Consider the following 13,587-nt stretch of genomic DNA (forward strand, 5'->3'; position numbering starts at 1 on the left):
CCCATGAGGTGCTAGACTACATGTGATAATCTAGAATATGCATAGTAATAAATAAAATCCCGATTGTTGTATGTGTTCACTCCTCTATTCACGTGAGACTCCTGAATGAAATATTATTTTTTGAAAATCAATCTAGCCCTGTAACCATACACAACATAGGGTGCTAGAGGGGTAACACCTTAATTTCTCCAAAGCTTATCAAAGCCATACTATCTCATGAGTCGTCTCTGCTGTGGCACAATTTTTGGCTTTTTCACTTGAGCAAGATGTAAATGCTATTGTTTTAAAATCATTTACATTTTTAGTGATTGACTCCAACATAAGTGTAGTATCAATTCAATGGTTTTTAGACACCCTTATCTCCAACATAACCAATATCAGAGTAGACTTAAACCTGTCGGTGACCATGACACTTGCAGATAAGTCCCTTCCCTAGAGGTCATTTGATATGTGTCAGCATTGTGAGGATTTGTGATTTTGATCAAAATTCAGAAATCGATTTCTTAGAATAATAATGAATCAAAAAAATATTTTAAAACTAAAAATAGGAATGATTTAAAAATAAAATTTACAATCTTTTGGTTCTTCTGCTAAGTTTCTATAAGTCGTTCAGATGCCCAGTCTTTAGATGTATCCATCCAATATTCATAGCACTGGATCTCCTCTTCACTCACTCGAAATACGAAAGCAATACCCAAGAAGGAGGAACATGAGATAAGGAGGGCGATCAACAATGACTCACATAGGTATCAAATGGCCCCCCTTTCTATTTATACTATTCCCCTTTTTACTCATAAAAAATATTCCTTGAGCTGTATCCTCCTATATCAAGAACGAACCATCCCATCTTGACTACTCAACCATTTTAATGAACTTATTGCTGCAACCAAGTTAATGATTTGATATTCAAGGAATATGAAGTCATAGGTCTTAATCAAAGTACACCATCCATCCACAAGTTGTCGTTGGTGTGTCAGCTCTATGAACCACTTACAATACCATGATATGAATCAACTTGATTGACAATAATGTATAATACTATGTGGGGATTCATATGGATCAGTTTATTGAACTCTTTCCTTAAAGAGCACCCATATTTGTCGTTAGTTTCTCCACACTAATAATGGCTACAAGAATGGCCAACCTCATCATATGAGTGGGATTCACTAATGCCACTTTGAGTGTCTTTGGAATAGGAATACTAAGAAGACATTTTTAAAATCTGTTTATCTCCATGTTAGGATCTCATCATAATTCACTCGGTCATTGCATGTATTCTTGGACTTGATTATAAACATCACATGAGAATAATAATGAATAGTAGTGAACTTAAATGAGATAAGCAATCTAGATGCGGTGCAGGTCAAGAGGTTGTGGAAATTCTATGATAATAAGATAGTGAAACCATATGTTGGGTTCTAGAGGCCTTGACATGGATGAACAAATCAAAATGATATGCAACGGAAGACATTTGCCAATCGAACGACATCATTAAAATCATGAAACAAAGTACCTTTACATGGATCGCATCGTGATTGTTTGGATCCTAGAGTGAGCCAAGTCAAGCTATTAAAATGTGCAGCCTCTAGATGTATCCAGGCGATCCTCGGCACGTAGGATCTCCTTCTTCTCATTGACGAGTCCCGTTCAACCTCCACCGTCGTCTTTACGCAGTTCCAATCACGTCAGGCATGGAGAGGGGGTGGAGGGAGAGTGGAGAAGAAGGGGACGGCCCCTGAACAATTCTGGCTTGGGTGAATTTCATTTAGAGCCTTCCCCAATTTATACTAAGTGGGTATTTTTCATAAAATCCCTAAAACTCAAGTATATATTCTGACATCCAAAAGACCATTTGCGTGTGACCCTCTAGCCCCATGTATTAGTCACGTTAACAACTTCAATGGCCCAATAACCCCTATTGGCCATCCAAATTAATTAACTATATGATCATATAGATTAATTAACGTCAGATAAATTTAATATAATCGATAGGTTGTCTCCAATATGTGGGGGTCAAGCTACACCTCGTGTTCTAGAAGATACAAAGGAGTGTGTATCGACTTACTTCATGGAAACTGTTCATCATCGATTACTGTGTATGTGTAATCCCTCATCCACTTGACACTCCTTGGACAACTTAGGGTATAGTCAACTGTCAAACCCTAATTGGTCATCCGAGTTAGTACTGATGCATTCAAGAGTCATCAGAGAACTCTTCTCTGATATTTCACTACCTTAGCCAAGGACTTCATCGCATCATCTTCCTTGAGCTTTCACCTCTTATATCGATGGGGTACGATCCCATATTGACCACTCAATCATCTTCGTGAACTTCCTTATGTACCCGAACTAAGATCGTTTAGAATCCCATGATAAGAGACTTGTTGGCCATAGTCAAAGTACAATTGTCTGTCCACAAGACGTCTTTGGTGTCTCAGGTCTAAGGACCACTGACACAACCATGACGTGAATCTACCTGATCAAAAGTTCAGTATGATACCATTCAGGGATTCATACAGATCAATTTAGTGAACTCTTTCCATTAAAGAGCACCCACTGTCTATCCTTAGTGTCTCCACACTGATGGCTACGGGACCGGCCGTACTCATCATATGAGTGAGGCTAGATAGTGTTATTCAAATCAGATACTTCGATGTCCTTCTCGCGTATCCTTTGAATAGGAATGCTTAGAACACATGCTTAAAGACTAGTGATCTCCGTATTACAATCTCATCATTATTCACTAAGTCTGATCATGTACTCATGGACTTCATTATAAGCATCACACATGCACTATAATGAATATGTTGTATTTGTGAACATGGAACGAGATGTGGAATGTGTGATTGGCTTGCTGGCCACATATTTCCATCACCATATTCATTTCCAGAGCTGGGTCATTGACAAAGGACATGAGAGGTGGGGACTCCAAAAACATAAACATACGCATATAATTGAGAAAATAAATATATGAATGGATAAGCAGAGATAATCAAATATAGGATTTGGAGAGGCAGATGTCCATAGAGGTAAGGAAGAATGAGAAATAGGGAGACTCCTCATGGAATATCAAGTCAGCCAAAGTCACATAGCCATGAGACTCAAGAATATATACCCCACAACATTGAGTGTGATCCTAACCCAAAAAGATCCTTTTGATGGTACAATGAGAATGTTAGGAGTGAGAGGGGGAGTGGTCATGGAAAAAAGCAATGCATCCAAAGGTGCAAGGGGGTAAAGTGAATAATGGAGTTGTAAAAAGGTACTATAAGGGCGTTGGACCACTTAAAAGAGTGATAGTTAGGTGATTTTGAAGATATGTGACAATCATAAGAGCATGATCCAAGTAATGGCAATGAAGAACATGAATCTCAATTAGTAATGTGCCAGTGATGTCAAGTAAGAGGTCATGTTTGTGCTTAGGGACACCATTGTATTGATAAGTATATGGGCAGCTGGTCTATTGAACGGTGCCATGATTGGCATAAAGGTACATAGAGAACTGTGAACATGCTCTAGAGCCTTATCTGTGAGAAGGATTTTGGGGATGGTAGATTGTTGGGTAAAAATCTCAGTGATGAATTGGACAAGAATGGGAAGGACTTGACGCCGCTCACGAAGAAGGTAGATCTAATGCACTCAGGTGTAATCATGAACAAATGCAATAATAATATATATGCCCCAAGATGGAGGCGAACCCAAAAGAGCTCCAAACATCACAATGAGGAAGATAAAATGGTGTCAATGAGGGAATACCATCATGACCGGCATACAATGGTGTTCGCCTAGTTGGTAAGAATCACACAAAAACTCACGGAGTGAAATCCACGATATTGTATGTTGAAGTTGTGGTAGTAAAAAAAAGGCAGGGGAATGGCTAAAGATTCATCTGGCACAATTCTAACATCCTAAACTATTCCTATATCTAGTATGAAGATACTAAATTTCAATCAAGAACATCAGAGCTTGTATAATGCTGCTCATGGATAGAAGATGGGTGAGAAAATCTAGAGGGGGCAGGACTTTGCATAACAAAAGGGTAGGGGTAAAAGGAGTGGCTCCATCACCTTTGGACAAAAAAGTCTAACCCTCATCAATGGTTATTGGGGTTAGGTAGTGGTGTGATGGACGGATGAAAGATCGAAGAATGTGCTGGTTATATAGGTGATCCTAATTAATAATCCAAGAAGATATGAAGCAATCAAGGTGTGTGTACATGAAATAGGAGGGGCCTACATATATGCAAGGCTGGAAAAGGAAGGAATATAGATTGGAATGATTATATATTTCTTCCAAGGTTCATATTCTACTGGCACAAAATACTTGTGAAATTTTGGAGAGGGGAGTGAAAGTGGCACCATAGAGAAAGAGGGGAAGGATTCTCAAATGTAATGCATAAGAAGATTGCTTGTGCCCATTGATAACACCCTGAATTTGCCTATTTAAAGAGTTTAAAATTGGGTTTTTATCATATATTTACATGTTACTATTCCAAGTGAATTCTGATTTTACCCAATTTTCTGTTAATTTAGGAATTTTATGGAATTTATTTAATATTGGAATAACTCTATTTAAATGGAAGTGGCAGGTTTTTAAAAAATAAATTTATGAATTTTTGAGATTTTTCTAGCATTTTATTGAATGTTTTGAGAATTTATTTGATAAAGAAATGAATTTTTAGATAGGAAAAGGATATAATCACAAGGAAAATAGGAGTTTAAGCAATTTATTAAGTAGGAGGGATTTTGTTTAAAATTTGGTTGCAAATATACACTTAAAACAGCTCTAGGTCGCGTGTTGCAGGCGTAAAGATCCAATAAAAATAATTTCAAGGTCTGATTGAATTAATATGGATTTTTCGATGGTTGTTTAGGGAAATATGGAGGATAGAGAAAATAGAGGGGCATATTTCTAATTAATTTTGGGTGGCGTCGGTTTGCGCACATGAATAAAAGCAGGGACTTTTTTGCAAAACTTCAAGAAACTAAGTTCATGGAGCCACGTGACAAGATTTAGTCTGTCGGAAAAGAATCCCACAGGTTGAATGCGCTGGCAGCTGCATTTCTAGCCCTTTTTAGCCACAGGTTGAATGCGCGGGAGGTGACGCGTTGACTCCTGAGTGGGTGTTGATAAGCCGAAAATAGGGGTAAAAACTATGCAATTTTTAGCCCTTGTCGTTGTGGATTTTGGCTTATGCAATAAAATTTATAATAACTCCACTTAATACGTATAGTGATAAGTATGAGTGTTGTCCAAAGGAAGCTAGTAAGGAATTCGATTTGGTGATTGTATTGGTCGTTTCACTCTGATTAAACTGAATTTGATCTTCAATGAGGATCAAGTCACCCTAATTAGATGAGAATTTAGAAAGGGGGGTAGAAGAATTGAGATGAATAGAAGAAATGTGGAGCTCTAAATTGGCTTCTTTGATCCTAATAAAAGGATCCAAGAGGTCAATTAGAGAGGTTAAAAGGGAATTTTTAATTTGAGTTTGGTTTGTATTTGCAACTTTGATAATTCAGAACTGAAATGGGGGTAATTTAATCTCCTAAGAATTAAAACTAATTTTTTTAGAGTTTTTCTTTGGAATGCAGTTGAATGCTTAGTTGAATCCCTCAAATTCTCCTCTCAATCCTAATCAAGGCTTGTACATGCCGCTCAAGCCAAGCGATTTTGAATTTCAGATCAAAACCAAGAAGAAGAAACAAGAAATTGAACTAATCTCATTCAAAATGCACAAATCCAAATACAATCAAGGAAAAAGTACCAGATAACTTGATCCAGGGTGGAACTCCTCTTTGTCTTGCAGCTGTGATAGAGAACCATCAAGAATAAGCTCCCCCTCTCGAAATTTTGCTTTTATACTTAGGTTATATGGTAAAAATCACCATTTTACCCCCGTTTAGTACTTAATATTTATCTATTAATGTAGGCTGTATCTGAATGATCCAACCGTAGAGATAGAAAGAGGGGATCAAGACGAACAAATCCATAAAAAATTATCTCAATCGGACTTCAGGATCAAAAGTTATTAATAAATCAATTTTAAACCAATTTAATCCATTGGATTTAAAATTGATTTATTTATTAATTTCGTTTTTAAACACGCAATGACGTGTCGCTCTCTCATTCGCTGGTGCATTTTGAATCCTCCTTTTTGCAGAAAAGTCCTTAAAAAGCTTGGAATTGCTTTTGGGCGCCGCCCAAAAGTAATTGCGTATATGTCCCTGGCCCACTCTCTCTCCTCCGATTTCTCCTGAAAACATTAAAAATATATATTTAAAATTGCATTAAAACCCTGTAAAAGTTTAAATTGGATCTTTACGCCTGTAGTGGCGACCGAGAGCTGTTTCAGGGTCTTTTTGCAACGAAAGTTTGCAAAAAGACCCTTGAAAGTTCGAAAATAATAAAATACTTTTTTTTCTATTATAAATATACTTTTTTTCCTCTAAATAAATACATTTCCTCTTCAAATAAATCTCAGAAAAATCCTAAAAATTCGTAAAAAATTCTAAAAAATTCTAAAAAATTCACTGATTCATTGCCATGCTGATAAATGTCGAAATAAAATATTAAATATGCCATTTTCATTTAAAAATAATTATTTTGAGCTTCAATAAATCCTTTAAAATTCATAGAATTAACAGAAAATTAGGGAAAAATCAGAAATCACTTGAAAACACTATTTTCATGTGAATCTATGATAACAACTCCATTTTAAGCTCTTTAAATGCATAAAATTGTGCTAATAACATGAAATAAAGACAGAAATTAGGGTGTTATCAGGTGTTGTTGGTAAAAACGCTTTGGTAAGTGAAAATTGTAATGTATTTTTTATTGGTTTTTTTATTTATCCTCTTGTTTCCAGCCAGGGGTATGTGGCACGCTGTGAGAAGAGGTGTCAAAATTTTAGTATAAATGCGCTGAAAAATCAGAAATGGAGACAAATTTTCAGGTACACGAAGTTTAAATTAAATTAATTAAATGTTGATCCAACGACTAGGATTGGTCAATATTCATTTGTTAGTTACTCTTAATCCGGAAGTCAGATTGAGTTCAAATTTTATGGGCTTGCTCGTCTTGAACTCCTCTTTCGATCTATATGATTGGATCAATTGGATTAATCAGATCAATCCTATATTGATGAATAAAAATTAATTAAGTATTGAGGGTATATGGGAATTTTACATGTAAGCTAAGTGTAAAAACTGAAATTCGAGCTGAGAAGCTCATTCTAGAGGGAACTCTCACAGCTGTAATATAGAGAGGATAACCAGCCTGGATCAACCTTATTTGGTATTATTATTTCATTATATTTGAATTTCAGTGCATTTGGGATTACGTTCAGTGAAATTATTGATTTCTCTTCCTCATCTAAGTCTGAACTTCTAAATCGCTTGACTTGAGCGGCATGTACAAGCCCTTACTAGGATTACGATGAGCGATTGTGAAATTGAGCTAACTGTTCCACATGCAAAAAAATTAAGAAAATTATTGAGTCTCAAATCCCGCAAGCCATAGTTGTGGCCAGTGAAGACATACCCTGGTCTAGTGAGTGATTCAATGATTGAATGACATGGGGCAAGGAGGGCTGACCGAGGAAGGACGTTGACCAGAAGAGGAGTAGCATGCTTGGAGCCATGAAGTGAGCACGAACCACCAGGAAATAAGATAAAATTTCAAGGTAATACCATCAGATGTGTGTGGATGGCCCTGGATGGAAAACCATGACATATGAGTGCGAATACTGCTTAATATGCAGTAGGTCATACTAGTTATGATGTAGTCAGCACATTCCATTTGTGCCACCTCCAACATTCACAATCATGCACCACCATTTCAACCCTTGGGTTCCTTTTACTTTTAGTTTTCTTCAACCGTGTTGATAATGTAGAAAAAAACTAATTGAAACCCAAATCCCATTCAAGAAGACAAAGAGAATATCTACAGAGAAGAGGAGAGTAGGGAGAGGACATGTAGTACACACTAATGGGTCACATCAAGGAGGGTGTTCAAACAACGGGCACCATATGGCTGGCCTGTATGGATTGGCAGTTGTTCATCTTTCATTTATTAACATCATCATTTTAGGATGACATTGAGGGTGATGATGAAAATAATACTCAATGGTTACTATGGCATTAACACAAGACTCGATAATGATAACATAATATCTATGGGCGACCATAATGATATCACCATCGTAGGATGACTATTCAGCTACATTTCTTTCTCTGTAATTTCTCAATTCATTTCTGGTTCCTAAATTTTCTAAATTATTCATCAATCATTTTTAATGGAGACTGCGCGTGTTTGTAAATTATGCACACACAATATGAGCAAAAATGACCATTGCCATATTTCCCATTGTTCTTTGCCTTCATGTTTTGGTTAGGACATCCATCAGAACTACTCCATAAAGAATGGCAACAAGGGTTACAACCAAACCTAAGGGCTTCCAAAATATAATTCTATCTTCCATTTTGTATCAAGTCTTACGCTATTGCAATCAATCTTCGCTTCTCAAATAGGGTTAGAGCCAGAGCAAATTGTTTTTATTCAACACCAATGTTCGACATTGATGTTGATGTGAACCAGTTTTGAAATTTAATGAATCTGTATACTATCGAGGTTGATGCCATTGTTGTGATTTTGTTGTCCATTCATTGTCATGCATCATTTTTTGTCCAACTGTACTCATCTGTTATGGACAGGGAAAGCCTGGTGATGGAGGTTGTGAAATAGGGTGGGGTTTTTGGGAAGGTTGGTGGGGGCGGGGAGGGGGGGGGGGGGGTGGGAGGTTTTAAATGAGGGGTATAAATAATTAGTGGGTGAACAAGTGCCCAGTACTTGGGGTGATCCATATTTGGCTTTGGGGTCAATGGGCTGTTTGAAACCTTGGAACATACCTGAATCGAATCACTCATCACTCTTTCAAAACAGTCAAAATAGTCTAGAAGAACATGTTATCATGTGAGTCATTTAGCTAGTTAAGCTAAGAAAAATGATTATGATAATTAAGTCTGAAGAAATTGGTTTGAAGAGATATGATGAAAATTGTGCTGTAATCACCTAAGAAATTTTTTAGCCTTGTACTTTAAAAAAAATCAAGTTGTCTTATTGCATTATTGCTTCAACCACCATTTTGAAATAATAAAATTTGAGGATACTCTTTTAATCAGTAGATGCAGAATCATCAATAGATAGAGAATTTTAAGCATGTTGTGTTGATTTAAAAAAAATACATTAGAAATAGGATTTTTATGATTAAAATTAGTCAATCCATCTTTGTATAAATCACTGAAATTCTACTTACGAGCACATGAGAACTTGTACACCCACGTGAACAATATATTAATCCTTTTTTATTTTCTCAAACTTTCTCTTTATCTCGTATATGAATAACAAAGAAGTCACAACGACCGAAACATAAGGCACAGCAAATGTAGAAATTTGCCGCTGGAATTTAAGGATTTGGCAAATTACCATCAGATTAATAACATAATCTCTTTCACTGCGTTCAGTAGACGTCCACTTTTTTTATGAAAGATAGTTTTTTTGAAAGCTAGTAAACTTCCCTTTTCTAAAAAAGAGGTTCTGCTAATCAATTCTTTAGTTTTCCATGGGAGGGATAATCACGAACAATTTAAAACCACGGTCCATGGGTGGAGACAATTTTACAAAGTTCGCAGAAAGCAGATAAGAGAAGAGGGATCTCGACCCCGTCTTGTCCTGGTCCCCCCCAGCTGAATTAATCTCTTCCAAAATATCTGCAGGATCTTCACCACAGGTGAGGAACAGTACATAAATTGGCTGAGAGAGAGATGGGTTGAAAGAATTACCAATCTGGATTTGTTTCAAAGGCCGAATTACCTCAGCCAAGACACCTTCATATTTTGCCGCCAAAAGAGGGCTGCCACCATGAAGGCAAGTTAGTCATCATGATCTCTCTCTCTCTCTCTCTCTCTCTCTCTCTCTCACTGGATAACTCACAAGGGAAAAAATAAAAAATCAGATAATTAGGAGGAGACCTTTGCAGGCGCCTTGCCGAAGAAATTCTGCCTCTTTTCGGCAGGTTTGAGAATCTGGAAAGAGCACATCAAGGTGTCGTCTACGCTCATCATGGCCCCAGCATTGTCAAACTCTCCACAGTAGTTTGGCGCTGAGAATATCGTTACCAGCTGTCGATCCGCAAAGAAATCATATCCGTCCTCAACAACCTGAAAAAGAGAAAATTTGAGATTTTTTCTGAACAGCCAGTGAGAGAGAGAGAGAGAGGGACAGAGAGAGAGAGAGAGGGGGACAGAGAGAGAGAGAGAGGGACAGACAGAGAGAGAGAGGGACAGAGGGAGAGAGAGAGAGAACGGGAGAGAGAGAGAAAAGATCAGAGGGAGCAGGAGAGACCAGAGAGAGAGAGACCCACAGATAGAGAGAGAAACACCCAAATATAGAGAAACCCAGTGAGAGAGACCATTGTGTTGCTCAACACCCATACAATGATGGTTTGATTGCGGGTATTGAGCAGTCGTGCAGTGAGGTTCAAAATTTTGAACAGCCCGCTTAGCATTCATTCCGCCCACCAACTGGGACTGGCGGAGCAAATGGGCAGTTGTAATTGGTTATTAATCAAGAAAAATCACATATTGAATAGATGACACATGTGGATGATTGGGTAAAAGGTTTAATCAAGGCTTCTAAATTGTAGGTACTAGACCTGTCAAAAACATAATTTTTTGCTGATATTTTTTATCATCAGCGGGCACCAACTTGCAGGCCATCCCCCCAGACAATAGTCCTGTGGGGGGAGCTGTTCCGGGCAGTAGGTGGTTTGGATTTCTGATCCCGAAAACCCCCTCGACATTGATGGGGTTTGGGGCTGCCAACAATTAACCAACTTGGGATGAATTTCTGCACTATGCAGGCCGGCCATCCCTATATCCAGATAGAGGAACAACCAGATGGAGAAAGAAACACCCACATAAGGCAACACCATAGTAGAGATAGAAACACCCAGAGAGAGAGAAAATGACTCAGATAGAGAGAAAAACACCCAGGTAGAGAGAAAACCACCCAGATAGAGAGGAACACCCAGATACATAGATAGATAGATAGATAGAGAGAGAGAGAGAGAGAGAGAGAGAGAGAGAGAGAGAGAGAGAGAGAGAGAGAGAGAGAGAGAGAGAGAGAGAGAGAGAGAGAGAGAGAGAGAGAGAGAGAGAGAGAGAGAGAGATACTGACTTGATGAGCCCGGCACACGAGGTCAAGATCGTGCTTCTCAAGGAAAGCTCGCACAACATCGGCGCCAAAGGTGTAGGAAACCCCCCTGTCATTCATCCCCCATCCGTCAAACTCCTTGGAAGGGTCTGACCAGAGGAGGTCACAGAGAAGACCAGAATCAGGCACATCAGTGGGCCTCGACAGGCTTTTGATCTGGTCAAAGTTCTTCAAATCCGGGGAGAGGCCCCCATGCATGCAGAGGATCTTGTCATCAACTAGAGCAGCCACAGGGAGGCAGTTGAAGCAGTCAGTGAAGACCCTCCAAAGCTTCACATTAAACCTCCTTTTGCACTCGTCGTAGAACCCGTAAATCCGATTTATTGACGCGCACTCGTGGTTGCCTCTAAGGAGAAAGAAGTTTTCAGGGTATCTGATTTTGTAAGCAAGCAGGAGGCATATTGTCTCCAGGCTCTGTTTTCCTCTGTCCACGTAGTCTCCCAAGAACAGGTAGTTGGCTTCGGGAGGGTACCCGCCATACTCAAAAAGCCTCAACAGATCTGAGTACTGCCCATGTATGTCTCCTGCAATTCCATTCCATAGCATGATACTAATAATGATGATGACACTATCAACGTGCATCATTAAGCTACATAAAACTCATATTTTTATAGGATAGAGAGAGAACGATAGAAGAGAAAATCAAAAGATAACAATGGCTATAGGCCCCTGTTGGATTAATCCAAAAGCTTCTTCTGGAAAAACTAATCTCAGGAAAAAAGACGGAAATTTCGCAGACAGGGATGAGGATCTTACCGTAATGCATCGTAAGATCCATATATCAGTTTCTTAATGCCCCAATTGGCAGATGATGAAATACAATACGCAAGCAAGCATCTTACCCAGAGATAACAAGTCCTGTTGTACACTTAAAATTCATGCACAACAGAATAGGAAATTTGAAAAATATTTGGAAGAAAAGTTTGAAAACTATGATTCTGTAGAACATCCAAGTGATCTTAGAGATAATAAATGTTTATCGAAACTTTGAATAAAAAAATACGTCAAGGAAGTGATTCCATTAAACTTAAACACGAGCGGGAGAACTACAAGTCATGAGTATCAATATAGAATGATAATAATACGACGCAAATATTTCAATTTTAACAATCAGAAAAATTGACGAATCTAATTGACCTCAAGCAGTAGCCAAAAAAATACAAAAAATATATTTATCGCCTACACAATCAGGAGTAGCAAATATTAAGGGACGGGTAGAAAAATTACGAACGAAACATTTAGTGGGCACAAACGGAAAGAATCGATTAAAAACACCATTCCTCCTTGACATAAGAGAGATTGTAAGCAACAATGACTACCATTTCTTGGTCGCTCTACTTGCTTCTTTAGCCCACAAAAGCACCGGATGAAAGCTAAACTAAGGCTAGATAATAACAGCGAACTCAGTAACTTTACCGCAAATTTTGATGGGGGCTTCGAGTTCCAAGAGATTTGGCTGCTTCAAGAAAATCTCTTTGGAAGCAACGCACAGCTGCCGGATCTCAGCCTCAGTCAAACTGGTCTGCTTCCCCGGCCGATGCTCCCCAGCCTCTCTCAGCCGTCCGATAATATCGTCCACGACGGCGGCCTCCATCTTCTCCTCCAATCAAATCAAATACCCACTTTCCGAAATCGCAAAAAACCAAGTTTATAGAACGAGGGCAAATCTCCAGAGGTCAAGGACGCTGCGACGGAGGAAAAAGATGGTTTTTTTCCCCCTTCTTTCCGCTCTGCCTTTCGCTGAATCTATCAAAGGCCGAAATCTCCCCTATCATTACTGATCTCTTTTTCCTCTGATGTTGGTGGGCATCAACGGGCATGGAAGAAATCAAGGATTTCGCCGTTGCCCACCCTCTTCGGCGATGTCAAACGAGAGAGAAAGACAGAGAGATAGGCGATTTTGAGAGAGGGAGAGAGGATTCCTTCTTTAAGGTCGTCGAGATGAGGTACGGGTTTGCTGCGTAGACGGACGGTCCTACTCGGCTGAGATGGGTTTGGCATTAAGAAAAAGTATTTATTCGAAAAGTAATTTTGAAAAAAGCAGGAGGCAGATCTTTCTCCTCCTCGAACCTAGCGCATGAAGGGCCGAATCTAAGATTTTGGGCAAAAAAAACGACAATTCGGGTGATCCATGCACTCCTATGGGCCTTTGCTGATCCCAGAAACGCACCTTGCAAGAGTGGACATGGATGTGTGAGTGTGTGTGTGTGTGTGAGAGAGAGAGAGAGAGAGAGCAAAGAGGGACCAAAGAGAGGGAGAGACTGACAAAGGGAGAGAGACACTAGAGAGGGACAGAGAAAGAGAGTGGGTGAC

At 38.8% G+C, this 13,587-nt stretch overlaps 1 protein-coding gene across 2 annotated transcripts; it reads right to left on the bottom strand.

The window, feature by feature from the left end:
• Window positions 1-9,595: 9,595 nt before the first annotated feature.
• Window positions 9,596-13,250, bottom strand: LOC144714796 (serine/threonine-protein phosphatase PP1-like). Of its 2 annotated transcripts, none has more exons than XM_078589582.1 (5): window positions 12,691-13,250; window positions 11,239-11,798; window positions 10,032-10,220; window positions 9,843-9,913; window positions 9,596-9,779 (listed from the first exon to the last, which is right to left on the bottom strand). In XM_078589582.1, exons 1-4 carry the CDS (start codon window positions 12,866-12,868, stop codon window positions 9,890-9,892), a joined length of 951 nt encoding a protein of 316 aa, XP_078445708.1. In that variant the 5' UTR covers window positions 12,869-13,250; the 3' UTR covers window positions 9,596-9,779; window positions 9,843-9,889. The 2 variants fall into 2 exon arrangements, with proteins under 2 accessions (XP_078445708.1, XP_078445707.1); XM_078589581.1 differs by having other exon boundaries at window positions 9,596-9,770; window positions 12,691-13,249.
• Window positions 13,251-13,587: the final 337 nt, after the last annotated feature.

The sequence above is a fragment of the Wolffia australiana genome, chromosome 18, assembly GCF_029677425.1.
Source record: "Wolffia australiana isolate 7733 chromosome 18, ASM2967742v1".
Classification (NCBI taxonomy): domain Eukaryota; kingdom Viridiplantae; phylum Streptophyta; class Magnoliopsida; order Alismatales; family Araceae; genus Wolffia; species Wolffia australiana.

Excerpts from the sequence above, each read along its gene's own strand:
- LOC144714796 (XM_078589582.1), bottom strand. The coding sequence starts at position 12,868 with ATGGAGGCCGCCGTCGTGGACGATATTATCGGACGGCTGAGAGAGGCT. Across the intron at positions 11,799-12,690 it reads AGCCCCCATCAAAATTTGCG|GAGACATACATGGGCAGTAC; the intron begins GTAAAGTTACTG and ends ATGGAATTGCAG. Across the intron at positions 9,914-10,031 it reads TCGGCAAGGCGCCTGCAAAG|CCCTCTTTTGGCGGCAAAAT; the intron begins GTCTCCTCCTAA and ends TCATGGTGGCAG.